The following is an 18,895-nucleotide window of genomic DNA, read 5'->3' on the forward strand; positions in this document are numbered from 1 at the left end:
TTCAGTCAATAATTTATGTCAATCAGTGTCGGCGATTAGGGGTGTTGTTGCCCCCTACCCCCCCCCCCCCTATTTGCTATTTTGGCTCTGCACTATGCTAAACCTTATCTACAAAGGGAAAGTAAACTGTCCTTGTCCCCCCCCCCCAAAGTTTTGCCACCTTGCTCACCCAGTTTTGAAGGGTTGCCTGCCTGTTTTATGTTTTCCTTATTTTCAGCATCGTACCCCCTAAATTCCTTTTGGCACTCCTACATGATTAATTATGACGCCGCCCCTGCTTCTCCAAGGCCGTAGTGACACGTGGGCCTACCAGTGTTTCTTAGGGCAAAAATCTGAGTTATTTTTATACCGTTATTGTAATGTTATTTCTAGGCGTACATACTTTCACATTGAATAAAGTATTGTAAAGTTTGGATGAACCAAATTTTATAAACATGATAAATGTTAGTCTTCTGCTGTATGAAATGAATGAATAAATATATTCAATTTGGTTACGTACTTTATTGTACAGTAAATATGAAATATTAATTGAATAAAACAGTGTGGTGCAGGAAAGAACAGCCCACCTCCACCCAGACGACTCCCGTCTCATCTGGCACTAGGGCCTCCCTGATGGTGCAGTGGTCATGTCGGTGCCTTGTAATCAAGGGGTCCCGGGTTTGATACCCGGTGGAGGCATATGCACAGTGGTTCGGATCCCACTTTAAACCATAGGTCCAGTCCCGATTAGCCTTACTGTGCATAAAGTGGACTTAAAACACCAACTCAAACCAAGCTCATCTGGCACTAGATAGGTGTCTGCGGTCATGTCTTGTTTGCTGGAAATAAATTTTGTAGTGGCAGTGTACTGAAGTGGTCAATTTGTGGCAGTGCACCTGAAGCAATGACGTTGCAAGAAAGAATTGCAATAGTGGAAGAGTACATGTAAACAGGCTTCATCAAAGAAACAGGGAAAAATTTTGCGGGCATTTCCTGTGGACAGCCAGCTAAAAGAAGCATCCAGAAGTTAGTAAAAAATGGCGCACAACGGGTTCTGTTCGTAATGCAACCAAGAATAGAGACCCTTGTGTACGCAAGCCCCGGACTTTAGTTGTTGTTGTTCTTTATGACAGATGAAGCATGGTTCCATTTGTCAGGTCATGTTAATTCACTCAACATACACTACTGATCATCAGAAAGCCCCACATGCTGCATAATCAACCTCTCCATGATGAGAGAGAAAGTTTGTGTTCGGTGCACAACTCTAATATTGAACTGAAGTTGAACACTGAAAATGTGATATGGAGAATCGATGCCATGACATTGCAAGTGTGTTCATGAACATGCTGAAATTGGCACAGACCTGAATTGATGCACACGGATATCACCAAACCTGTTTATTTTTCTCCTCAGCACATAGTGAAGTCGTTTTGGTAGAGATGGGCTACTTTTTTTTTTGCAACAGTCTGTATTACACAACTCTTTCAACACAATTATATCGGTATTTACAGATTTCAGTTTCACATAATAAAATTCACTGTTCCTTGTAATTCACTTTGGAACTCAAATTCATCAGATAAGGACGATACGCTGATGACACCATAGTCATATACAAAAAACCTGAAGAGATCAACCTGTTGTTGGAAAAACTAGATAGCATCCACCCCAGACTAAAATTCACCATATAACATGAAAAGCAGGGCAAAATCAATTTCTTGGACCTCAACATCAGTTTTCAGAAAACCAGATGCAGGCAACCAATATATCCATGCACTTACCCAACCATCCACCCAAGCAAGAGGCCAACGTATGGCTAAACTTCTTCCGAAGAGCCTTCTCCTACTGTTCCAGAGAAGAAGGCCTGAGGGACGAGATAGCAACCATCATGGAACTGGCACTAAAACATGGATATACTGAATGTCAACTCCCCATATGGTGCAGCAAAGCTGAAATCCAAGTCAGACAACCCGCTCCAGCATTGCAATGAGGTCCCAGTAACAAAGCCAAGTGGTTTGCCTTTCCCTACCATCCTACCACTTCGAACCACCTTACCAAAGCCCTCTGGCCCCTACAACATCCAAATAGCACACAAACCAACCTCCAAAATAGCTGACCAACTAAACAAACATAAATGGTACTTCCTCTCCCCCCCTCAACAATCCAGCGTCTATGATGCTAAATGCAAATGTAAGGCTCATTACATCGGCAGATCCATCAGGCCCATCTGTGAGAGAATTCAGCAGCACCTATCAAATGCAAAAACTGCCCAACCCACCACTGGACTTGCCAAGCATATCAAATTCCACAACCATAACATTGAGAAAGTACATGTCAAATACAAAGCACACACCCTCATAGACACAAAAATTAAAGAAACACACATCATCATGCACTACAACCATGAACTGAACATAGATAGTGGACAGGCACACCACGCCTGGCTTCAGTTACTTCGGTAATTAACACTGGTGAACAGCAGACGGCATATATGCAGACATACAGGCGACAGCAGCACACCTAGTGGCGATTTAGGAAAAAACAACAGAAACGCTCCAAGCAACAACACAACGAATTCCCACGAGGATGGTGGCAGTGGCTACCGAAATTAATAGAAAATAATGTAAAACAGCTTCGCGGAATACGTAGTACCTTAATATTACCGAATCTCTCATTCCCATAGTATGAATAAAAAAGTTGTTACTTTATGTTTTTACAACTTGTTCTTCCTTTTATACTCACCTATCGAAAAGGGCCCATGATACTTGCAATGCTACTGATCTGCCTACACTTTCATTTTTATTTCTCAATCTGAAGATGTAGAAATGTGATTCACTTACTCATTCCCCCCCCCCCCCCACACAAAGTGAATATTACATAATACACATATTACTGGCAAATCATATGGATAAAAAAAGTAATTATTCCAATCAATCTCCTTACTGTGTAATACATATAAAAATCCAAGAAAATTCACAAATCTGGATTTATTCTTGTAAAATAAATACACTTGAATTAACAAATTCATCTCAACTGAAACTGACAAGCTCTCAGTTACGAATTATTTTCTTTCCATTTTTCCCAGGACATACTCATGCAACTTGTTACCTGGAAAGTTTGGCTCAACTTATGATGTCTAGTTGTTATAAATAGGCATTCTGCTGCTGAAGTATTGGCATCTCCATTTAATACTGCATTACAATCCATTCTCAAACAGGCAAGTTAAAATTACTTATGCTACACATATCTTTGTGTAATATTAGTCATATTCTTGAATATATCAATGCACAAAATATTGTTTCAGTATGCACAGAGGTGTACAATGCATTGAAGAACTGAAGATGCGAATCACTCACTCACAATGCAAAATAATAATTACTTCTCCCATAGTTTACGGCTGTTACAAGCATAAAAACACAGTTTTTATTATGACGTTTTGGGAGAAAAAACTTCCTTCATCAGACATTTATTTTTAATTTGATTTAAAATACAGTCATAGCAATGGGGCAAATATAAAAAAAAGAACAGTTATACAATGGATCTTGTCAATGCTACATTGTTGTTAACAAAGCAACTTAACTGTGAAACAAGCAGTCTGTTTAGTTAATATTTTATTACTATTGTTTTAGATTAAGATTTTTATCAAATTTTAATTGTAGATCCAAAACATCATCAGGCAATTCAAAATCATATTATCTTTTACACAGATTCCTGATGTCTTCCATTACATTAAATTTTAAAGATGGTCGCTTACCCCACTTGTGAAAAAGGAAACTCCACAGTGGGTATATGTTGCCATTCTCATTAATCATTTCTTCCAGTATTATCTTCTTCACAAGTGGGGTAAGGCATCAGAAATCTGTGTAAAAGAGAAGATGACTTTGAAATGCCTGATGATATTTTGGATCTCTAATTAAAATTTGGTAAAAAATTTCATCTAAAAAAATAGTAATCAAATAATAACAAAAACAGACTGCTTGTTTCACAGTTAAGTTGCTTTGTTAACAACACTGTAGCATTGACAAGATCCATTGTATAACTGCTTCTTTTTTGTTGAATTTACCCCATTGTTATAACTGTATCTTTAATCAAACTAAAAATAAATATCTGATAAAGGAAGTGTGTGTTCTCCCAAAACATGACAACAAAAACTGTGTTTTTATGCTTGTAACAGCCATAAACTACAGGAGAAATAATTCTACAATGCAAGCAATGTATATATGCAAGAAGAAAAATTACTTTCATTTTCATGTTCTTCCACTAACAGAATCAATATCCTGAATATAACTTTGATCTATTCTTGATGGCAGATGCACAAGTATGGAATAAGAATATAATATCAAGTGTCACAAGAAGGCAAAGTTATCACTGTTTAAAATTCAACATGCAATCAGAGTTTTGTATCATAAGTGGTGTTAAACCTTGAGTAACAATAATCATCACATTATTGCACTTTCAAAACAACACATAGTCCATTGTAATATGGGTTACTTTGGTCCCATTCTTCAAGTCATTATCCTTCATAGCTACCACGCCCCTCACAGCTTCAAACGTTTGATGTCCTCATTTCGGAAATCAACCCTGCAAATATGAAGGAAGTTCTGGTTAAAAACAAAACAAAGTACTACATACTTATACATAATACTTAAACAGTAAATATTGTTATGTTTCTCATTCACACTGATTCAGAGACAATCAGCTGAATTTTCTTTGGGTTCAAAATAAGCACAAATTACAGTGTTCCTGCAATACCAGAAATCTAGACCTATCTAAAAAGTTGCTTTTTACTGTGTAACGAGTCACTTAACTTTGTGCATAAATCTTATACTCTGACTTCAATACCTACTTCTTGTATTAGTATTTATCACAGGGATTTGGCATGCATGCAGCCATTTTAAAAATAAGATTGTTTTCTTTGTAATAGTTATACCATGAAGTAATCACACACAAGATTTAAAAAAACAACTATTTTTAATAGCATGTTTACTGTGATAGCATGGACAATTTTACAAAGAATTCCATTTTTTTGCCTTGCTCTCCCAACAACCAACAAAGTCATTGGTGATATATTGCAACACTATAAAATATAGAAAAATGCGTAAACAGGATTGTCTCGCCTATATTGTACGTACATCTTTGAATATAGATCCCTTGCATTATTATTATTGAATGGAAAAAGGGAAAAACTAATGTCATAACTAAGGATTATTTTTATAAAAATCGTGACTGTTAAGACTTGAAATAATCGAAAGCCTTCCACTCTTGAGAAATATATTTGATTGCCATTCATACCTCAACATCATCACCTGCCGCACTTCCGTTGGAGTAAGGCGCCAAGTCAATGGGCCGGAATTAGCTCCCCAGTAGTCCATGATTTCTGAAACCTTCTCCAAGTTCAGGATTGTTGCTATTTGCGTCAGACGTGCAAATTTGTCCCTTATGGACCACGTTGTCATGTTAGTTAGGTAACTAACAAGTGCACGGACTTCTTTATCAAACAGCAGGCCTCCTAACTGAAAGGAAGGAGAAAACACAATAAGGAAGTGTATTTGCAATGTTATTTTATGTTTTTATGATTTGCGGAACAACTTCTTTACAGAAATTATTAGTTTTACGCAGCGAGTTCTCGAAAGCATTTTCAAGTCATTTTGAGTTTTTTTTAGGTTGAAGATTAAGTTAGAATGACTTAATGTTACATATGTGGTTAAAATTTCCACACTCACCCTATTGAAAGTTGTTTTCAAGACCACCTTCTCCAGCTGTGTAGTGACTTCAGTTGTGAGGATGGTAACCAAGGCATCATAGTTGCTGGAGCTTAAGGCATCTTTGAAGGACATCAACAGGCTGTTAAGATTCATTATTAGGCTCTGCACAAAAGGCTGATTGGCTTCATAGTTTGAAAAGTCCTCCTGTTGGAAAGAAATTGGTACAATGTACATACATGTTGGATACACAGAATCATATGTTATCTGTTCCTGTTCATTTCTTGTGAATCAGAATTGTGTTTAACTACAAGAAATTGTTTTTTTTATAAATTTTCGGTAATCACTGTCTTCCTTGTCTTCAGATGTATGTCTACTCACTAAGTATTAAATTCACGTTACAGGACTTTAGATGCAGCAAGATATTAATAAACACATTATATGTAGGTAGGTATCTGTGCAACAGTTCATTTCATTCAATTAACTTCAATGACTACTGTCACCATTTACATAAGTTCCGATGTGGAAGGTGACAGCAGTCACTGAAATTAATCAAATGAAAGAAATCATTATGAAGATACATAAGTACATTTTAAGTTTATATTAATAAGTATTAAATGTGGATTCTGCAGTGAATTTTGTTTATGTATGTAAAAAAAATAGATGTACAGACACGATTCTTTATTACACAATACAATATATGTTCATTATAGTTCTTTCAGGTTTGTATACAAAATCACTGAAAAATATTGTACACAAAGGCACACTTAGCATTCATACTTTCTTTGCTAAGGGTATAAGTTATGGAGAAAACAAGAAAGTGAAATTACTTGTAACACATTTGACATTTGTATCAAAACACATCTTCACATTCAGTGTCATTCTACCACATGCACTTTGATTGTCAAAACATAATCTTGACAATTTATTCCAGAAAACTTGCAATTATTGTTTTGTTATGTTACTAGTGCAGCCATTCTATTCCATTTCATCATAAATGCCATTTATTATGTAAGGTATTTCATCTGCAATTCTCACCTCAGTGATATCATGGCTCACAGACAGGAAAACATCCACCCACGGATTAACCCGAGGCTTGACGGCGCTCGAGCACAGTTGCTGCAGACCATAGTCGACCACACTCTTTAAGCTGCTGGTGACCGTGGAGAATCCTGAAAGACAACTCTCGACTTTGCCCTTCTCGTGTTCACTCATTGAAGAGAGAGCTCGTGGAATTTCATCCTTCAAGCTTCTCTTCAATGTATCGATGTATTCAGTGCTCACATCAGCATTGTTTAAGTAGGCCTGGAAGTACATATAATTGTTGTCATTAACTTAATGTTCAACCATCTCCACATATCAAATTTGAGTGTCATTCCAATGCTGTAGAGTCAAATTGAAATACATGTGCACAAAATTATATTTATTGAACATAAAAATTAGCAGCATGTCTCTTTTTCATTCTTTATAATATATTGAATGAATCACTGAGCCCCACCAGGTGGTTTGATGTGAACATTTGAGCACAATGCCAAATTATATATAAAAAAATTGAAATTATATGCATTATATATATTTTTTACAATACATGTTCCTTTTTTTACGTAGTGCATCCTTATACTATTTCAATGGTTATTTATTGTCTTCAGAAGATTCATTTACAATCCAAGATCACAAATTATCCATGAACAGTCACTTCTGTTAGGTGGATCTGGTCCTGGTTATGACACATATTTATGCATTTTATTATTATGTTACGTGCACACAGACACACATGATTGGATCATCTAATAACAACAAATTATGTGCCATGAGTGGAATATATATTCACTCTAAATATATGAATGATGTCCACAGAAGGCACAAGTTTTGCATAATCAAAATGCTGTGACAATTTTGCTACAAAATTACAGCGAAAAATGCAGTCTCGAAAAGGAATCGAGCCTGGGTGTCTGGCATACCATGCCATTGCTCTTCCAACTGAGGTACCAAGCCACAAGTGGTTTCGCCTGATTTTTCGCTCTTGCTGTTTTACCTGCATGGAATTGCCTTCGTTGGTGCTACCACAATGGAATCTGACATCATTGAAACACTGTTGATGTTGATGGTGTAAAAGCAGGTAAAACATTAAGAGCAAAAAATCTTGCAAAAGAAGGGCTGATAATGTATACATTATATTGGGTTGCATCCTAATTGCAATTATGAGATACATATCAAATTCGAATCGACAGGTCACTTATCTTTCTCAAAAACCAGTAAAGACAAGTCACAGATTGTAACACTGCTATAAAAATATATGGATGGAACAGAATCTATCATCTACTAAGTATAACTGTTAAGAGTTTCTTTTGAATATCCATATGGTTATTTTTTTTTTTATGCAAAAGTAGTGAAGTAGCAAGTAGCACACCGGGCTAGCCGTAGCAAAACTACTTTTTGGTTAATGTAGCAAATATATATTTCCCTTCAACAAAACACAGTAAAACAGCATTAAATTTAGGTAACTACTTACTAAAAACATTAACCGTGTTTGTTCAGAATCTGAGGTTTGCAGTTTTCCCTGCTGGAAGGAAGACTGTAAGGCATTGTAGGCCTGGGTGAGGTCCAGGTAGCCTGAAGGGTAGCCTTGCCTCAGTTGCTGCCGCAACACAGCGCAATAATCTGACTCAAGAAGACCACAGGCATTGTTAATCACAGCACACACACCATCTATGCTGGAGCTGGAACATGCTCTTCTGTAATTTGCAAAGGAGAGGAATTAGTATTAACACACTCAATGTTAACACAATTAAGCCTTGTTTCCATGTTAGAAAAACACTAAAGCTGATGACCAAGGCAGTATTTATTTACGTAAAAAACACTTTACATGTGATGTTTCCATCCTATATCAGGGTCTTCTTCAGACTAAGAACCAAACGCAAATGAAAAACAGATCAAATGAGATCATATGAACACACAGTACAGGGTCTACACACAAAGCATGTGAAGTGTCTGTCCTTATCCGAGATTTTTCCTCCAGGTATTCCTGCCTGTGACATCTCCTGACATATAACTGCAAGATGATTAACAGGCACCTAGCGAGTGTCTTGTACCATCATAGTGGACGTTAAATGGTCACCAACTTTTATTCGTACGTGAACAAATTGTCACATGCCATTCAAATATAGCACCAACTATAAACTTACCTAATGCATTTTCTCACTATAAAGAAAACATCATCCACCATGCTAGATGTTGTAGAACCTTCATCCAGGGAGTCCATATCAACTGCTTTCTTTACGCTCTCCTCCATGAAGTACTGCTCCAGAAGGAGGTAGCTCCCCAGGAGTTCCTGCATCATGTGACACAACTCACTCTCAGACAACAACACTTCGAGTTCCGACAATCGTATCTTGCGAGTTTCAACATCCTGAATTCCCACTTCCAAATCATTCTGCAATCAAATTTTTCAGAAAATAATCAATATATGAGAAAATCCCAACTTCCTTACTGATGTTAATATTTCAAAATTAATGGATTTAGTTTAAAGGGGGATCAGAACCATTATGTGCCTCCACAGGGTATCAAACTTGGTACCCCTTGATTACAAGGTGATAACATTATAACTATACCATCAGGTAGGTCCTCAAAATTACTGGAATGTGAAGAATAATATGAGGGCCATATTTCTTGTAGTGGCAACACTGTTGGTATACGCTTGGCAGTTGTTCCTGGGACAAAAGACGATCAGGTCTTGTTTAGTCTTGTACTATGGATCGTGTGTAGGTGTTTGGTGCTGAATAGTACTGTTGTGTGGTAGTTAGAAGACGTTAAACTGAAGTGTGTGTATAATACCGCCCTCAACAATGTTGATGTGGTCTCTTGGACCTAAGAGCAGGGTGCAAATGGACACGAAGGTAACTGATGTAATAGTCTGCATTCACTGTAACACCTTGTTGAACAAAATGTGCAAGGATAACTCCTTCAGTTCATTTGCTAATTCACTACATGTTCAACGCCGATCATTCTCCAGCAATCTGCAAAGTGCATCAAGATGGTGTGGATCTGTTGCCATGCAAGGATGACCGCCAGCATGTTCTTTCGCCACTTTCAAGTGACTTGGCCCATCTGGCAACAGTACGATATGGTAAAGCGTGGTCCCCACATGCCTCGCATAAGCCCTTGTGAATTTGCTGTGCATTCCTTCCACGTGCAACCTGAAATTTAATGAATATTCGCTGTTCGTCATGCATGAACATTGTTCACGGCAGTATTATACACACACTTCACATTAACGTCTTCTAACTACCACACAACAGTACTATTCAGCACCAAACACCTACACATGATCCGTAGTACAAGACTACACAAGACCAGGTCGTCTTTTGTCCCAGCGACAACTGACAAGCGTATACCAACAGTGTTGCCACTACAAGAAAAATGGCTCTCGTACATATGGTTATATCAGAAATAGGTAAACACCACAAATATATAATAAAACCTACTGAGGCACTAAGAATTGACTAAAAGTACACAGAACTTTATTTTATTTCACCAAAATAAATTTATGAAGCAGTTGAAATCTATGTTTTAGGTATAATATAGTTATTATATGCAGGTACAGAGTTTTATGTAGATATTTCTTGTTCAATATGACAGGGCCTCAACTACATATTACCACATGCTTTTCATTTATTTCTGTTCATGGACAGAACCTGATTGGTTGATTATTTTTTCAAATAGAAACTGTAAGAATGCAATAAAAAGCATACCAATTAAAATATTATATGTCTCACTTTACCTATATGAATTAAATAACAAGAATTAACAAATAAATTATGGAACTACAATTACTTATGAGTTTATAGTTGTTACTGAATGTCCATGTAACCACAGCCATTGTATGTTGCAAGACAACCACCACATATGTTGGGAAGTATCGCTGTTTTGGTTTGCATGGTGTGTTCGAGTATGTCATAACATTTTAGCAAAAAAATGCTCATCCACTTTAATTAGATGTAAGAACTAAAGATCTGAGGAAACCCCGACAGGGTACATTAAATATTAATTTAATTTATAGTTTTATTTTTGGGAGATCATAGAATTCTTCTTTACAAAGAAAAATTTAACTGAGAATTGTATTTTGCTTCAAATAATATCTGGCATGGCAACACGGTGGGCCAAAACATGCTACAACGCACATAAACTTGCCGTTATTCTTCTTCTAATGAATCGTATATAAAGTTCTGCTCTTGAGTGCATTATTGTTAACTCTCCCAATAAAAGGTCCAAGTCCTTTGGATCCAGCTTCTCTATAGGTTTGTACACACTCCTCATTAACTCATTCACTTGCTGGACTTTCCTGTCAAACTGGCGGTTGTTGGAGAACTCTACCAGCACCCTCTTTGATTGGCGATCACACTCCTTTTGAAGGTATGCCACTACAGTTATCATTCTTCCGGGTCCTGCCAACAACAAAAATTTAGGTAAGGAAACTTCAGTTCTATTTATGAATTTTTTGTATTGAAAGAACACACATCCTAAAAGTGAGGTATTTTACCCATATATGTATTCACTTTTCTAATCCGCATATCAACAAATCTGTACATCTCTTTAAAAAATAAAATACTACTAATAATGATGACAACATAGGTAATTGTGTTTCAGTTTCCTTCCGTAACTAATCTAGAAATGTTGACTCAAAAGCAGTTACCTAAATGTGGTATTTTAAGTGATATTGTAATGAAAATAATCTACATTTCCTGCCTTTTACATTTTAGGAAACTATAATATCTAATGTCTATGTCGCTTTGGAAATTTTATATTGAAAAATTCAGTAATCAAAAAATTTGTTTCAAGTTCACTTTATGAACACACAAGTTAATTAAATTAAACTGTAGGGCTAATGGTATGGCATGACATGCCTCCACCGGAGACCCATTGACTACCAAATGACAGCTTTACCATTATGCCATCAGGGAGGTGCTTGAAAAATAATATTAGTGGACATGAACAAACTAGTCAAGTGTATCAATTTTTAATAATCATATCCACTAGTTACTCAATGCATTGGAAATGTAGTGATTATTATTAACTTAAATTACTTCTTACCATAGTATGTTTCCACAAGAGGTTGATGAATTTCAATGACTCGTGCAATACCCTCGAACAATAAAGTAAGCGTGTCTGCATAGATAATATTTGCTCTTTTGTCAGTGTGGTTGGTTTCCAGTGCTTGCTTAAGGTTTTGCTGTGCAGTTTCAGCTAACTGAAAGGAAAAATCATGTAAATGGAAGTTCTCAACCTTAATCTGCTGTTGAAACAAAATACAGTGGAATCCTGATTTTACAGTTTCTCACCTTACACATTCAATCTTCAAGTAGAGCAAAACAATATAAAATTTTCATAGGCGTGCGCAGACCCTCTGATTAAGGGGGCAAAAGCCTTGATGAGAGTTCAGTGGGAGAAAGAAAAACCTCATTCCATCTCACTGTTTTATTGCATTGATGGACACTAAACAGGGGGCATATATGGTGTGTGTCCAGACGCACCGAAAATCACTCTATTAGTCTAATAGCATTAGAAGAATTCCAGCTTCCATGGCAAAAATGATCTCTGTTCCCTACCCCTTTATTTTCTTTCTCTGTGGTTCAAACTAATTTGCACATAAACATGTTTTCGTGCAGCAGATTCAAAACAACTACACATAATTTATCCATTTAAAATGTGTGACCAATTTATTCTGCGACCACATAGGTGTAACACACCTAGGCTAACGAATAAGACGTGTGGGTCTTAATAACAAGTAATTTGCTGGAGAACGAAGTGATATAGTCCAATTACATAGGAAACAAACCCACCGTAGTTGCTTGAAACTTTCGTCGGCTTGAAAATACTTTATTTTTTAAAGATAATAAATTGTTTAATAACGGTAATAATATTTCTCTACACTAAATTTCTAAGTGAGAGTATTAGGAGGGGCAATTGCCCCCCCATGTGCACACCTATGAAAATTTTCCTGGGTTTTAATTTTTTCACCTAAAATTGAGGTTCCACTCTAAGGGATTTTACTTTCCACATACACTATACAGGGTGTTCAAGAAAGGTGCCCTAGATTATATTACATAGTACATATTACCCCTAGATATATATTCATATTTATTTATTAGAACGTATGTATCTACTTATTTACATTAAAACATACTTGTGAGCTTTACATTATGTTACAGTACATCGTTTGCCAAGTACATGCACCCACATGTTTCTCAGCACTGTGACCTTCACAGCAGGGATGCCAACCATGAAAACTAAATCATTCCCAAGCAACAAAATACAGCTAATTTTCAACTTGGCCGCACCAGGATACATGGTAAGGGGACTTCTCGAACACACTGTATATTTGTACACTGTCCATAATTTCATGACGGGGAACTATATTTCTGCGGACTCAATGATTATTACAACCACCGTGTGTGAATCTGCACTAACGATATTTGCACCCTTCAACTTATACATGGACAGAAATCCCTTAGCAATAAGAAGAGTTAATTTGAGTGAGCAAATGATGATAAGCAATGTCTTGACAATAACTTTATAGGGCACTCAGCACACACAAAGATAAGACTCATCAGTAAGAATAATAATAGAGTAACAACGAATAACAGGTAAAAAGCACACGGTGCAAATTGTATTGCAATACCTTTGTACAAAGATAAAGAGAAAATTTGCCAAGTCCTTCATCGTGCATTCCTAGTAGAGGGAATATCTTAAAGAATCGCTCCACCGATGCAAGGTCTTCTGCTCGGACTGCATCCTCAAATTTGTGAGTGACCACTCCTCTCAGCTGGCTGGCCGCACTCTGAAGCAGGGAGAAGGAACTATCCACACTGCTACCTGGAAGAAGCACAAAATGAGATAATCCACATTTCATTCTCTTTTTAGGGTGCGTTCCTAGACCTCTCCTTTACTTGTTACTGTTTCATACCATACTGACTAATCCCCTTCACAACTTCTTTCTGTTATGTGACACATGACTTTTTTGGTATTTGAGAAATTTCCAATTGGTGGAAATTCCAGTAACTTCTTTCAAAATATATGGATTTTATACATAATTTACCCCAAGAAGCTAAAAAAAACAAAACAGATTGCAACTAGAGAGGGGAGGGGGATATCCTTTCATGCACTAACGTATTACAATATCTAGGGTACATAAATACAATGAAACAACTTTACAAAGTTATTTTTTGATGTAACTGTTTGCAATAGAAAATCAAACAAGGCATCAAACTAAATAAAAATTCTGGAAGTTTTATTCCCACTTGGCATGCTCATGCTGCTTTGCCAGGATCGCTAGTATGGCAAAATGGCGAGTGACTAGCAGAAGGCATATTGTGTGTTCAGTCGGTGAGTACTGATTCAATCACAATGGTGCAAATACATTTCTGCATCAGTTTCAGTAGTTTTCCACCATCTTGGAAAAACACGTGGTTTTCTGGTACAGCTGCAGCTCACAACTTGCACGGTGAGTGGATTTTTGTTGCGTTCTTGCGAATTACTTCCCTAATTCTGTTCACAGACTCATGGGGTACATGCGACCGCCCTGTGTTCTTCCCTTTACACACAGACCTAATCTCCTCAAATTGTTTGTACCGATGGTAGATGTTCTTCTGAGATGGTTGTTTACTATCAAAATGTATGCAGAAATGTCTTTTAACCATTGTCATCGAATCAACCTTCACTAGCCCGAACACACAATATAACTTCTGTAGGTTACTTGCCATTTTGCAACACTAACATTCCCAAAACTGCATAAACATGCCAGGTGGGAATGAAACTTCCCAATTTGTTGTTTATATTGATGCCTTTTTTGATTAAAGACATATTTCAAACAGTTTGCAATCTAACGCAACCGAAGACAATATATTTAGAAAATTTGTCACCTAAGCATGTTGTATGTAAGAAACAATGTCCAAATCATGCAATAATGACAACTCTTTGCACGATTGTTGTGTAAGTGGAAAGTTTATATGCACACTTAATGTGCAAAATAGGGACAATAAGGCATTCTATTCAGGTCTGTAAAATTTGTAATATGAAATTGTAATATGAAATGTATATTTTCTAATAGCTCTGAACATAACCAGTCATGCTTTACAAACTTCCATGACAGTATTACATCAGTAAACCCACTTCTTCAACATAATACTTCCAAAATAACTACTTGACTGATGTGATCCTAAGTACAATATCCAACATTACTTTTAAAACAACGCCATTTCACCATAACTAATAAATTGTACAGATATATTAGGAAAAGTCCTCAATTTGTCTGCTTGCGAGATGATAAAGCAATATTTAACCAACCACTGCCATATTCAACCAAGCAACATGCTTACCTTCGGCTACATCATCTGCTGTCTGCTTAAGCAAAGTTTCATCCATGGAGAGAAACCGGTGGACGTGAGCTGCTGCCTTCTCATAGTCCTCATTGCGAAGAGCTGTTTGCACACCTTCACTGCACAGTTGCAAATCCAACAAATCATGTACTCTCTGTTGGCACTCAGAGACCCTACTCTGTACAAAAGGATGAAGAAAAAACTTTGTAAAATTAAGCTGAGCTAGTCACTTGTATTCTTGTATTTCAACTTAGAGGATCTTGAATGCAAAAAGAATATTACATGTAATACATCACATTTCATGACCTTACCTAATCAAATTGACTGTATATTTAATGATGATATCACATGGAAATAATTTTCAAAATGTGTCTTTGAGACATTTTAAATATATATCTCTTTCTCAACACTTCATTAAAAGCAAAGAGAAATTGAAGCTAATTCTATTTCCTTAAACCCTGCTTTGAAATTTTAGCAATCTTACACAACTTTCTATCTGAACACCATCCTCTTACTGTAAGATTATGACAGTGAATATAAAATAGCATGGATGTGGTGTATTAGCAGACAAGCATGACAATACGGGATGGTACAGGAATCAACTTCAATTACCTTCGCTAAGTCAAGCTGGCGAACTTTTGCACTGACATTCTCTGCCAACTTGGCAGTGAAAGCAATCATTTCTGCCAGTTGCTGTGCATCTGAATGGACAATCTGCAGATTTGGCAGTGCTTTTGTGATGCTTCTCAGTTTTGCTTCTAAGTGACATTGTCTCCCAAGAAGGGCATCCAACCTGTTATTCAAGTCGTCCTGCAAAGTAAAAGAGTTGTGCATACATTAACAACCTATGTTACCTTAAAGTATGAAGATGAATTTCAGGGAGTTATTGAAAGTCACACTATGCTTATGGGTTATGATTTACATATATAATAAATAACTTCTGAAATTTCAATATGAAAGGGAAACAAAATCTAGCTCTATGGTCAGAGTTAGTTACAACATGGAATCAGAATTAGTTACAACATGGTAGTACATCTTAGTCTACAGGTGAAATGCACATCTACTATAAGTAGGAAAACTATGTAATAACTTTTGTAATTTTACATGGAAATGAAACAAAAATATTACAATTAAAAAATTGGAGCGAATTTAGAATACCGGAAGTATCTTCAATTGCTTTCAAATTTGGAATACTCACTAATTTTGGCCTCATAATCACGAATCTGCAGTTAAAACTTGGCGGTCACGTCTAGAAATTGCAAAAGAAGTCTAAAAAAAGTAGGTCCGTGAACGAAGTAAACACCCTTGATTTATGAAGAAAACAACGGTATGACTTGAGATGACCGGACCCCTCTCCGATTTTCTTGATATTTGACATAGTCACTAATTGAGGCCTCCTAATCACGAATCTGAAGTTAAAATTTGTCGGAAACTTCTAGAAATTGCGAACCATTGGCACGCCTCATGAACCATTGGCACTAGCCCCGCGAACCATTGGCACATGGTTAGGTTAGGCAAACATAGTTAAAATTTTGTGTCGTGGTATTATCAGGATCTAGAAATTGCAAATAATTGTGAACCATTGACGCTAGCCTCACGAACCATTGGCACATGGTTAGGTTAGGCAAACATAGTTAAAATTTGGTGTCATGGTAGTATCAGGAATATATATATTTGCTGGTGAAACAAAAAAATTCACAAAAATCGACGGTTTCCATTCCGAAAACTAACACCTTATTTTCGCTTATTTTGCAATTTCTAGACGTTTCCGACAAATTTTAACTTCAGATTCGTGATTAGGAGGCCTCAATTAGTAAGTATGCCAAATATGAAGAAAATTGGAGAGGGGTCCGGTCATCTCAAGTCGTTCCAAAACAACTATTTTTTTGCAATGATTAGTGTTTCAAAACTATATAGCTATATAGGCAAAATACATGGCAGATGATACTGAGAAACCTCGATCTCCAACCAACGGTCATGCGCAGTTCGTGCTCTCTCAGAAGCCGCAGCAGAAGCCAGAAGGCACTGTCCTCGCGTGAGGCCCAGCTGGTTCCTTACTTCCAGTGTTGCCTTGTGAGGTTCAAGTTTGAAGCGCATTCGTTACATATTCAATCTTCTCTGCTGAATAATTTTTGTGCCGAACTTCTTGGCATAAATGCAAAATTGGGCAGAGAAGGATGAGTAGAAATGAATGAAAGCTGGAAATAGAGGTGATGAATTAAAATAAAAGAAATACATTACTAAAATAATTCGAGCATGCATTCAGACTTTTTCTTTAAAGATGGAAACACTTCGGATATGTGAAAGTAAAAGAATGCCGCGATCTTAGACAAGAAAGGAAGATGTGACAAACCCTGTCGGTGTCAATGTTTCAAGTTTGTAAGTTTTCGAAGTGCTTTCATAGTTGTTGCAAAGTATTGATGCTCCGAAGGATGGACTATGTTACGTCATTTGATGCAGTGTAGGTGTTGCCGTCTGCGCAGGTAAGAAATGACCGCTAAAATGCATACAATTAACGGAAATAAATTTTCTCGTCTGTTGAAAGAAAATTAGAGATAAAGCGTGTGCTGGTCGACCAACTCCAAATTTGAAGATAGAAAAAGCTGTAGCATTTCAATGAAAGGGTCTCAGGTTTCTAGTACGCACATGCCATTGATTGCCATTTCTCTTTAATAATTGTAGGACCATTGTGTTTAGTCGTTTTATAATTGCAGGCATGGACGTCCGAAGGGGAAAAGGGGCCACACCCGCCTGGAAAATTAATGTCAACCTAAGACTGTTTATTACACACATATAATTTCATTTCAGTAACAGTAATTTATGATAAGTATTATAAAGGCGTTGCAGGGACCGAAGGAGAGATTTTTGACAGAACAACACTATTACAGGGAAAAATGTGCCTCGTTTGTCCCCCCTCGAAAAAAAATGATCTTGCTTCCCATTAGTGTTGCCCACAAGACGAGACTTTGGCCTGTCTCGGCTCGGGACACATGATCAATCTCATCTCGAATTTTTAAAAGCCTGTCCCGTGGGCAACACTACTTCCAATCCCTGTAACAAATCCTGAGGACGTCCATGATTTTCTAATGAGACCCGAAATTTATTTCATAGAGGCACAATTTATTGTACTTAGTTTTAGTCCTAAATTTATTCGCACACCTCTACTATGAAACCTCATTCTATAAAAAAATCATGTACCAATCCTTTAACCCCCCCCCCCCCCGATCCATTTGTTTCGAGAAGAAAGTTTTTTGCGGAAACTGAATATATGTCATATGACTTCGGTGAACCCCCAGGAAAGTAATGCACGAGCCGCGCCTGACGTACAATATGTTTTCCAAACATGCAACGGGACTTGCAACGTGTACTGTCTACGTACGGCTATTGACAACATTAGAAGTGGTGAAAAGTTCAAGGAAAATGCCATAGATTAATAAACCTTTATGAATGTAAACGAGCTTAGGGCAACATGTATTAATACAGTTATAATTCACACCTCTCTTGTAGTCAGTTTGTCATATGCAGCTTGAACTTCTTCCACGGTGGTTGGATTTTGTTCGCTGCTCTTAGTACTCACACTTGTCATCATTATGGACACTTTTTAATTTAAACACACACTTGAATCCATTTACTGGTAATATCTGTTCATATAATTTTTACGGTACACTACAAAGTAATCTTTCCGAAGGGAGAGATAAGGCGGCTTTCTCCTATTTATGTCTTGACTGACATTTCAGTTCAACATCTTACACATTTACATTATACATAATAACGTTATTCATGGTGTACAAAATATACTTTAGAGTGACAGCGGTATAGTTAATGTTGTAAATACTTCTTCTC

The 18,895-nt window shown here is 36.9% G+C and overlaps 1 protein-coding gene across 1 annotated transcript; it reads right to left on the reverse strand.

Moving 5' to 3' along the window:
• Positions 1-2,954: 2,954 nt before the first annotated feature.
• Cog4 (conserved oligomeric Golgi complex subunit 4) lies at positions 2,955-18,828 on the reverse strand. Its single transcript, XM_083139086.1, has 12 exons — positions 18,549-18,828; positions 15,665-15,862; positions 15,053-15,230; positions 13,357-13,550; positions 11,769-11,925; positions 10,869-11,122; positions 8,864-9,111; positions 8,191-8,413; positions 6,717-6,983; positions 5,700-5,885; positions 5,269-5,489; positions 2,955-4,557 (listed from the first exon to the last, which is right to left on the reverse strand). The coding sequence occupies exons 1-12, from the start codon at positions 18,639-18,641 to the stop codon at positions 4,515-4,517; spliced, it is 2,262 nt and encodes a 753-aa protein (XP_082995212.1). The 5' UTR covers positions 18,642-18,828; the 3' UTR covers positions 2,955-4,514.
• Positions 18,829-18,895: the final 67 nt, after the last annotated feature.

The sequence above is a fragment of the Lepisma saccharinum genome, chromosome 17 (genome assembly GCF_977018435.1).
Source record: "Lepisma saccharinum chromosome 17, izLepSacc3.1, whole genome shotgun sequence".
Taxonomy (NCBI): Eukaryota; Metazoa; Arthropoda; class Insecta; order Zygentoma; family Lepismatidae; genus Lepisma; species Lepisma saccharinum.